A 10,266-nucleotide genomic window follows, 5' to 3' on the forward strand; every position below is an offset into this window, starting at 1 on the left:
CACTGTGCCACAGTTCGCTGTCTGCTTCGGTTCACGACGCCTCACTCCGGGGCTACAGACAGTTCTCTGCCGCCTGTGGTGCTCCTCACCTCCGTCTGCACCCACAGACTTCCCGAGGTGGAGGCAGGCCGGCAGGGACTTTGAGAGATGGGCTTTACTTTTAAAAATACCCCTTAATCAGGGTCTAACTCACTAAAAGATGGCCACATGTCTCTCTCCAACTTAATCTCTTTCTTTTAAGTAATTGTTTTTCATTGAAATGAAATTAATTGTTCAATAAAATGATTACATTTATAATTTGATTAAAGTTAAATGAATCAAGGTGATTTTGACTTTGCTAGTTAACAGGAAGAGAAACAAACTTACACAGGATAAAATGAAATTTGGACCCAGCAGAAAAAGTCAGATCACAGACAAACAGAAACATTCCTCTTTGGCTAAAATAAAATGCAGATTATTGCTCATCTGCAGTTTTAATCATGGTGAATAATTTATGATTCAGCCAAGTAAGATTCTTCTGTGTGGAGGTTTTTCCCCTGTCAAAAGGCATTGACCATTACCTTCATCTAAACATGGAATTTAAGTCATGTAGTTGCCGTTGTTTGTTTTTAAAGAGGTCATAATATTTTTGTGATGGTAGAAATTTATCTTCAAAGTAATAGTTATAAAGTGAATTAATAAGACTTTCCAACAAAGAGAGGGAGTCACATGGTGCTTCTGAAACATTTGTACAAACCTCTCTCACATATGTGAGCAACATGCTCACAGTGTACAGCCCTGCTGACTGAGGCTGCACCTTTACCTGTCTAATCTTTTTCTTTTTACTTTGTTCCTCAAGTCCCACATCAACATGAAGTGTAAGGAGGAGGAAGATCTGGCTGGCCAGCAGGTCTGGAAGCAGGAGAGGAACTTCAATCTGGACCAGGAGGACACAGATCCCCCACAGATCAAAGAGGAACAGGAGGAACTCTGCATCAGTCAAGAGGGAGAACAGCTTGTAGTGAAACACGAGGATGAAGGCATCGTCGTCTGGAGCGGGGAAGAGCGGCTCAGACAGCTGCATAACATCTGGAAACCTGAGAAAGATTTACAGACCAGCGGTAAAACTGTAATCGCTTTTCTGAAGTGTTAACATTAATATTAAACCTACAGTTTGTATCAGTCAGATCTATTTAATGTGTATTCGTGAAAACATGACAGGGAGTTTTAAATGGACTGGTTCTTATATAGCGCTTTTCTACTCAATCTTGAGCACTCAAAGCGCTTTACAAAACTTGTGCATTCACCCACTCACTCCCATTCGCACAAGCACATTTTTCTTAGTGCTTTCTACCAACATTCAGACACACATTCCACAGATCAAAGAGCAACTTGAGGCAACTTGGAGTTAGTATCTTGCCCAAGGATATTTGAAATGCAGACTAGGTGAAGCCGGGAATCGAACCGATCAGTAGATGATCTGCTCTACCGCCTGAGCTACAGCCACCCCCAATAGTGAAGATTATTTTGAAAAATATCAAGATGTAGATCAGTTTCGAGATCAACTCCAAAATAGATCATCAGTCAGTCAGTAATAAGTGAGTTCTTTTTTGTTTGAAAGGTTTTTTTTACTCTTAATGTTGCTGAAAAATGTCAGAACTCAAGTTCTCATTTGCATCAGAGTGCACAAATAACTTCATTTTTACACACTTTTAATTTCACCTGCAAATGTGAGCAACATGCCCTCATTACAGACTTTAACTAAAACTTTATCTTCTCAGAAGTGTTTTTCTATAATTACATTTTTTTTATTGTTCGTTTAGAAGCAATAGTGGAGAGACCGGCTGACTGCTGCAGAAGAAATCTGCTCTGAGGTTAACAGAACGTCTGATCGTCCAGTATGAGATCAACCTTCAGCAGAGACTGCTGGATATCAGCCGGAAACCCGAGATAAAGTTACGCATAACAGGTAAAACTGCGATGGTCTCAGTGGACTAACACAAGAATACAACTCATGTAGGACCTGATCAGAGCTCAGCTTGTAGGCTAACATACTGAAATCAGGGAGCGGCTAATCACACAAGTGCGTCTCTTTTTTACGGTAAACTTTTAGCATTAAACAAACCTTGAGACCGAGAGAAAGTGCCTTTATAGAAGATTTATTTAGAAGATTAAGATAAAGGAGGCAGGGAGGGAAAGCTTCTGTTTTCTGCACTGTGCCACAGTTCGCTGTCTGCTTCGGCTCTCTGACCCTCACTCCGGGGCTACAGACAGTCCTCTGCCGCCTGTGGTGCTCCTCACCTCCGTCTGCACCCACAGGCTTCCCGAGGTGGAGGCAGGCCGGCAGGGACTTTGAGAGATGGGCTTTACTTTTAAAACTACCCCTTAATCAGGGTCTAACCCTACAAGACCATCGTGCCTCCCCCACCATCCTCACCTCATTTTAAAATGTATATTTTTCAACTGAATTATATTTGGGTTCAAGAAAATGATGAAGTTTTTAAAATAACTTTGTAATGTTCTAATAAACAGTCTTAACTCGAACTAAATCAGCTCAAATCTCACAGATGTCAGTGTTATTCACAAAGCATGGAAACATAGTTGTTAGTTTTGAATGCAGCCACAGCAGGCAAACTATGGCTGCATGCTCCAAAGAACAGGAGCACAGTAACTGAACACACTCTTAGCACACTTACATCTGATTTTGGGAACAGTTAACAGATCTGAACCTGATGACCTGAGAGGTTTAACTGGGTCAAAGGTCGAGAGCCAATTGAGAACTGTCCAGTTAAACCAACTAAATGATGAAACCTTTGATTTAAAATGTCATGATCAACAGTATCAAAGGCAGCAATGAGATCAAATAGAACTAAGACTGAAACTCTGAGTCCCTAATAATCTTCAGATCACTGATGACTTTAGTTGGGTTGATTCTGTGCAATGACTGGCTGTGAAACCTGACTGGTACTTATCTGCTATGGCACTGTGAGATTTTCAGTTTAATCTACAACAATGACAAACATTTACTTGCAGCGTGAAGCTGGCAGCAGCTACCTGAATGATTTGTACTCTGAACTTTCCTAATAAGAGTATCAGAGCTCGAGAGTAACTTACACTTTCATTGTTCACGTTTGTACAGTTTAAATTTCACTCCCATATGAGGACATGCTCAGAGTGGACTATATTTGCTCAGATGTGTTTTCCTGTCATCACATTATTAACCTTTTTCCTCAGTGACCCTTTGTTCCTCAAGATCTCCCCCTAACATGAAGTGTGAGGAAGAGGAGGGCCTGTATGACCAGCAGGTCTCCAACCAGGAGAGGAACTCCAGTCTGGACCAGGAGGGCCCAGATCCTCCACAGATCAAAGAGGAAGAGGAGGAACTCTGCATCAGCGATGACGTAGAAAAGATTGTACTCAAACAGGAGGATGAAGGCCTCATCTGGACTGAAGAAGAGCAGCTCAGACAGCTGGATAACATCTGGAAACCTGAAATGAACTTACACAGCAGGGGTATGTAAAACCGTAATGGTCTTACCTAAAAATTAATATGACTTTAATTCATTCAATGAAGATATTTTGGAAACACATCAGAGTTCTTCAAGGCCAGTGTTTAAATAAACTCAGCTGATTGTTAGTCGAGGTTTTCTGAGAGCTTCGCTGCTTTTTATCCCCATATTTTAATCCTACTTTTAAATTTCCCCTTCTGTCTGATGTTTGTCTTATCATTTACATAAACATGTTTCCAACAGTAATTGGTGGACAAACTGTGATTGGTGCATAGAAATTTACTAACGTGTTAGAAGTGAGTGCATGAAATCTTATTTTAACAGTTTCCAGGTCTGGGTAAATGATATGATGATATTTCGGATGATATTTTGATTAAACTCTGTTGTAGAGTTGGAAATGGACAGCTGTAGACACCACTGCCGAGTAGTCATTCTTGTTATACTTCTATATTTATCTAAGACAAGTAATTTTGTCCATTTGTCACCTCAGCTTTCCCACAACAGCATGAATGTGAGGAGGAACTGGTTTTTGGGGACCAGGAGAGAAACTTCAGCCTCGACCAGGAGGATCCGGAGCTTCCACACATAAAAGAGGAAGAGGAGGAACCTTGCACCAGTCAGGACGTAGATCAGCTTGTAGTGAAGCAGGAGACTGAAGGCATTATTATCTTCATGGTGGCTCCTACTTATGAGGAAAGTGAGCCAGAGCTGGACAGTGAACATCTCCTTTCTTCCAGCTCTCCTGAACCAGAGAGCAGAGATCAGCAAGACAACTTTCCTGTGTCAGAGAGTCAGCGTAAAACTGACACAAGTAAAAAGTTTGTGAAATGTGAGATTTGTGGAAAAACCTTTGAGTACAGATCCAAACTAACGAGACATATGAGGGTTCACACAGGTGAGAAGCCACATTCTTGCAGCACCTGCGGAAAAAGATTCAGCCTGATGATAAACTTGAAAACTCACATGAGAATCCACACAGGTGAAAAGCTTCATTCAGAGGATACAGTTACAAAGACACATGAGGATTCACACTAGTTAAAAGTGGGAGAACTGTCAGATGAAGCAGTCCACTGAGAAGCCAGATCAGAGCAGATCAGATGACCTCCTTCCTTAAAAAACTCTGTATTGTTTATTGTATGTAGGGGTGGGAGATATAGCCTCAAAATAATATTTCAAGAAACTTACATTTAAAAAAAATAATGTACATTTTATCAGCTCGGCAGGCAGCAGCATTTATATGTGTAAGTAAATGATGGATTTTCCATCTTTCTCTTCCAGTGAGCTGCTGTCACTGATGACAGCTTAGCTAATTCAAAGTGTGAAAATGTGGCCACCTCAAGGTGCTTGATATTGTAAGGTAAAGACCCAACAATAATACAATGAAAACAGAGAAAACCCAAACAGTCATATGACCCCCTATTAGCAAGCGTTTTGGCGACAGTGGGAAGGAAAAACTCCTTTTTAACAGGAAGAAACCTCCAGCAGAACCAGGCTCAGGGAGGGACCCCCATCTGCAACAAGGAAAGTTTTAAGTCTAATCTTAAAAGCTGAAGGCTCTGCCTCCCATTCTACCTTTAAATACTCTATGAACAACATTATAGTGCAATGTTAGTGACACGGCATACATGAAATATGAGCACATAAGTATCCTCAGGGGTGTTTTTCCTGGAAGTTTTAAGAAAAGTGTATTACAAGTGCTTACACTCTAGCTTAATATCCAAAATAACCTTGTAATGCGGAGCCTGCACAATTCTGTCATATAAGCAGAGGTGGAAAGTAACGAATTACATTTACTTGCGTTACTGTAATTGAGTAGTTTTTTTGTGTATTTGTACTTTTTAAAGTCATTTTTCAAGTCTGTAATTTTACTTTTACTTAAGTATATTTTTTAAAAAGTATTGTAGTTCGCTACGTTTTCAATCACACCCGTTACTGAGTAAATTAAAAAAACCATTGCGCTTCGGAAATACTGCAGGGAATGATGGGTAGTAGAACAAATTGGCGCTAAGGTCACGTTAAAGATGGAGTCTGACATCGGTGTTATGGATCCAGTGAAAAAAGAAGCCCCGTCGAATTCTGCTGACCCTGAACTCGAAGAAACGGATGTGAACCCCTGGCCGTATTTAAGGGACCATTTCGGCTTCAAGTGCAAGAAAGGCAACAGCTTTATTATGCAGTGTAAGCTGTGTTTGCCCAGAGAGACCGAGTTAGCAGCTTTTAAAAATTCCACATCAAACCTGCGCAAGCATGTGGAGGTAAGTTAAATACAACTCGTACCGTTATGGTAGCAAAAAGGCTGTGTTCAAATTAATCACATTAAGTTAAGACATCTGTGAAGAACACAGATAACGTTGGTTGGTACTAGCAACTTGCTGTAATCGGGCACGTTGTTGTCCACGCAACTTACATTTTTTTTACTGGGTTGGTAAATTGCCAAAAGAAAATGTGTTTACCTACGTTTTTCCTGTTTGTTAATAATAAGAATTTATTTTAAAAAATAGTTAAATTAAAGACAGAAGCGGCTACTTTCTTACTTAACCCACATATGTTCACACTGCAGGCAAAAGAATAACAGAGCGCTCACTTACCTTAGATTAGTCAAAGACAGCTGACTTCTGTTACTTGTTAATTAGCACTTGCAACCTCCCGTTAACTAGCCTGTTACTGTCCAATAAAAAAAACCCCACGAGGTATATTGGTATAATTTACCAGCGGTAGCTATGTAATGCATTGATGTCTTATTAGGGACATCAAAAAACTTTCTCTCAAACTTAACACTGGCCTGCCTGCCTCAGCTGCCTTCGAGCGTCTCTTTAGCTGTGCTGGACTACTGTTCACTGCAAAGTGAGCAAGGATGAACTCTACTAACTCTGAAAATCAACTGCTCCTCAAAATTAACAGGAAGTTCAGAGAGTAACACTCTAGGATGGATACAAAGGAACTTTAATCTAGAGGTACAGTAGGGCAGGGCCAAGTTTAAAAAATTCAAAAACATTTTTAAAGCAGCTGCCGTTCAGTTCAGTACTTGTTCTCTTATTTGACAGTTTAGAACACATTCTCATGTGAAAGAATGATATAGTTTTGTATTGAAAACACTGTGATACCTGACGGTTTGGTTTGGTTGATTGGTTTGGTGACCATTATCCATTTTCATGTATAGACTTGCAGTTTAACTGCCACTGCACTTTAATTTGTAAAGTTTTTCTTTTCACTAAAAAAGAACTACTTTGAGATTTATATCCCACTGTCCTTTTTTGCACTACTCAGAAGCGGCTGTCCTCCTGCTGACAGAAAAGTAACTATGTAACTTTTACTCTGAGTACATTTTAAATGAGCTACTTTTTACTTTTACTTGAGTACATTTTTAGACAGGTAATTTTACTTGTACTTGAGTAAAATTTCAGCAAAGTAATAGTACTTTTACTTGAGTAAAATATTTTAGTACTCTTTCCACCTCTGCATATAAGGAAAAGAAATTCTACCTGGTTTGTTTCATCTTGGGTCGAGCTTTTTAACCTCCTGCTTTTCCACCGTGTAGCACATCAGTAATTTCCATCCACTGACTGCTCTTGCTGTTATATGAAATGTAACTCGCGAGTGCTCCAGTGATGCATGGTTGAATCATTTGTTTACCTTTGGGTCGCACATCACTGCTGCTAGTATCTCCTGCTCACGTGCCTTCACAGCCCGGTTGTACTCAAGTGTGTTTTTGCTTAAAGTGTTGTAACAGGTTTGCTTTTTTCACTTTCAGTGGGAAAAGTTTTCTTGCATATTTTGCGAACATTCAGCTACCAAACTGTGACTGGAGCCCGACATATGGCTCTGGCTGTGAGACATGACTGGGGTTGACTCATTGGGGTGAATGCAAACACATGATGTTCCTCTAAACACACTTTTTTGTAAACATTTATACCAGTATTATTGCAGATCATATGATATGTCACAGCCCTAATTCTGTTTGTTGCATATTCCATTAAAACCTGTAATGAAGATGAAACACGTATTTACATTCATTTGATGTGATATTTGTATCGTGTTGAGCTGTGGAGGTGACAAAAAAGTTGCTGAGATGTTTTATTTTTTTGTTTAGTGGAGAGGTTTTACTCCACAGAGTCAAAGCTGGAAAGAAACACACATGAGACCAAACATTTTGTGATTTAATCTTGATTTTCATGAAGACTGAATTTCAGCATGTGCTCATCCTGTTGATTCGTATGTTGGTGTTGGTTATGTGTCTTAAAAGTGAAATAAAGATTTCTTTAAAACTTCTTGTGGCTATTTTTTTAAGGCACAATCTTTACAACATGAAACAACGTCTGTGAAGCACATTTTGTACAGTGGGCAGGGAGACTTGCCCATCACTGTGGTGGTGGGGTGGATGAGATTTGCCTGCGGTCACTTAAGGCTCTGTATGTTGTGGGTCTGTCCTGGTTGTCCTGCTCAAACATTGTATGGAAGTTGAGGTCAGTGCCTTCAGACCGGCCAACTATGGTGGTAATCATGGTCCCCTGTTTTATGAAGGGAGTGTAGAGGGTATGTTTGCACTTCAGGCCTCCCTAGGAAGGTCTATATCTGTAGTCACTTTCACTGTTTTCTTATTGCTGTTTCAAATTGTTGTTTCTGTTTGTAGCCTTTTTATTGAAGGATTTTGGTTTATATTATTAATATGTGCATTTGTTGTTATTAATAATATTTGCTTCACTCTCCATTTGATGTGTTTTTGGTATGTTTTACTTTTAATTGTTCTATGATTATGTTTATGTGGGGTCCATCCATCCATCTTCATCCGCTTTATCCGAGGTCGGGTCGCGGGGGCAGCAGCCTAAGCAAAGAGGCCCAGACCTCCCTCTCCCCAGCCACCTCCTCCAGCTTATCCGGGGGAATACCAAGGCGTTCCCAGGCCAGCCGAGAGATATAATCTCTCCAGCGTGTCCTGGGTCTGCCCCGGGGCCTCCTCCCGGTGGGACATGCCTGGAACACCTCACCCAGGGGGCATCCTTGTCAGATGCCCAAACCACCTCAGCTGGCTCCTTTTGATGTGGAGCAGCAGCAGCTCTACTCTGAGCCCCTCCCGGATGGCCGAACTTCTCACCCTATCTCTAAGGGAGAGGCCAGCCACCCTTCGGAGGAAGCTCATTTCCGCCGCTTGTATCCGCGATCTCGTTCTTTCGGTCACTACCCACAGCTCGTGGCCATAGGTGAGGGTAGGGACGTAGATCGACCGGTAAATTGAGAGCTTCGCTTTTACACTCAGCTCCCTCTTCACCACGACGGACTGGTGCAGCGTCCGCATTACTGCAGCTGCAGCCCCAATCCGTCTGTCGATCTCCGGCTCCCTTCTCCCATCACTCGCGAACAAGACCCCTCCACTTGGGGCAGGAACTCATCCCCGACCCGGAGTGGGCACTCCACCCTTTTCCGGCTGAGAACCATGGCCTCAGATTTGGAGGTGCTGATCCTCATTCCCGCTGCTTCACACTCGGCTGTGAACCGTTCCAGTGCGAGCTGGAGGCCCTCACCCGATGAAGCCAACAGAACCACATCATCCGCAAAAATCAGAGATGAGATTCTGAGGCCACCGAAGCGAAAGCCCTCCGCCACTTGGCTGCGCCTAGAAATCCTGTCCATAAAAGTTATGAACAGAACCGGAGACAAAGGGCAACCCTGGCGGAGCCCATCACCCACCGGGAACGAGTCCGACTTATTGCCGGCAATGCGAACCAAGCTCTTGCAACGGTTGTATAGGGATCGAATGGCCCGTAGCAAGGGGCCAGACACCCCATACTCCCGCAACACCTCCCACAGGACACCCCGAGGGACACGGTCGAATGCCTTCTCCAAGTCCACAAAACACATGTAGACTGGTTGGGCAAACTCCCATGCACCCTCAAGTATCCTCGAGAGGATAAAGAGCTGGTCCAGTGTTCCGCGACCAGGACGAAAACCGCATTGTTCCTCCTGTATCCGAGGTTCGACTAGCGGACGAACTCTCCTTTCCAGCACCCTGGCATAGACTTTCCCAGGGAGGCTGAGGAGTGTGATCCCCCTGTAGTTGGAACACACCCTCCGTTCCCCCTTCTTAAAGATTTTTTATGTGGGGTTTATAATTATATTTAAGTTCTGGGTTTTTTTATGAATAAAAGTGACTTAACTTGTCAGAGATATGAGACTTTGGGCATTTCCCCTTCTGTCTTATTCTCAGTGTCTTGTCTCCATGTTTATTTACCTCTGTGTTGCTATCTTTGTGTCTCTGTCTCTTTCTCTTCCCCTGTTCAGTGGGATTTAAGACTTCCAACAAATAATTTCAAAGGGTCAATTAAATTTTAATAAAACCATTTTACTCAACACTGCACTCGAATTTTAGCATTTTTTTTACTCAATCATAAAAAGGTTCATCTTAAAAGATGTTTTAGATACATTTTTATTACTTTTTCTTTCTTTCTTTCTTTCTTGTTTTTTAGCCATCAGAATTATTGTCTGAAGGCCAAAAAAGATGCCCAACTAACTTAATTTACCAAATGGACCATCACGGCCTTGCCATATTGGTCTATTTGATCAACCTTTGTTATTATTTATTTATTTTAATTTATTTTCAGTTGTTACAGATAGGACAGACATGACTGGGGGATAGGAAGGAAGGAAGGAAGGAAGAAAGAAAGAAAGAAAGAAAGAAAGAAAGAAAGAAAGAAAGAAAAGGGGAAGAGGGACAGTGAGAAAGGGCACTTAAAAAATATCTCCCAGGTCACCTGTTGAGAGAAGAAAATAAGAGAAAACAAGC

General features: G+C 41.7%; 1 protein-coding gene across 1 annotated transcript; it reads left to right on the plus strand.

Annotated features, from left to right (window-relative positions):
- Positions 1 to 815: 815 nt before the first annotated feature.
- On the plus strand, positions 816 to 7,756 carry LOC309694578 (uncharacterized protein). Its single transcript, XM_082514770.1, has 4 exons — positions 816 to 1,100; positions 1,803 to 1,948; positions 3,214 to 3,492; positions 3,979 to 7,756. The coding sequence occupies exons 3-4, from the start codon at positions 3,246 to 3,248 to the stop codon at positions 4,521 to 4,523; spliced, it is 792 nt and encodes a 263-aa protein (XP_082370896.1). The 5' UTR covers positions 816 to 1,100; positions 1,803 to 1,948; positions 3,214 to 3,245; the 3' UTR covers positions 4,524 to 7,756.
- Positions 7,757 to 10,266: the final 2,510 nt, after the last annotated feature.

The sequence above is a fragment of the Aulonocara stuartgranti genome, assembly GCF_965226115.1.
Source record: "Aulonocara stuartgranti genome assembly, chromosome: 18".
Lineage (NCBI taxonomy): Eukaryota > Metazoa > Chordata > Actinopteri > Cichliformes > Cichlidae > Aulonocara > Aulonocara stuartgranti.

Bases quoted from the DNA above. Each gene is read 5' to 3' on its own strand.
- LOC309694578 (XM_082514770.1), top strand. From the start codon at position 3,246: ATGAAGTGTGAGGAAGAGGAGGGCCTGTATGACCAGCAGGTCTCCAAC. The intron at 3,493-3,978 runs GTATGTAAAACC...TTGTCACCTCAG, and splicing joins AATGAACTTACACAGCAGGG to CTTTCCCACAACAGCATGAA.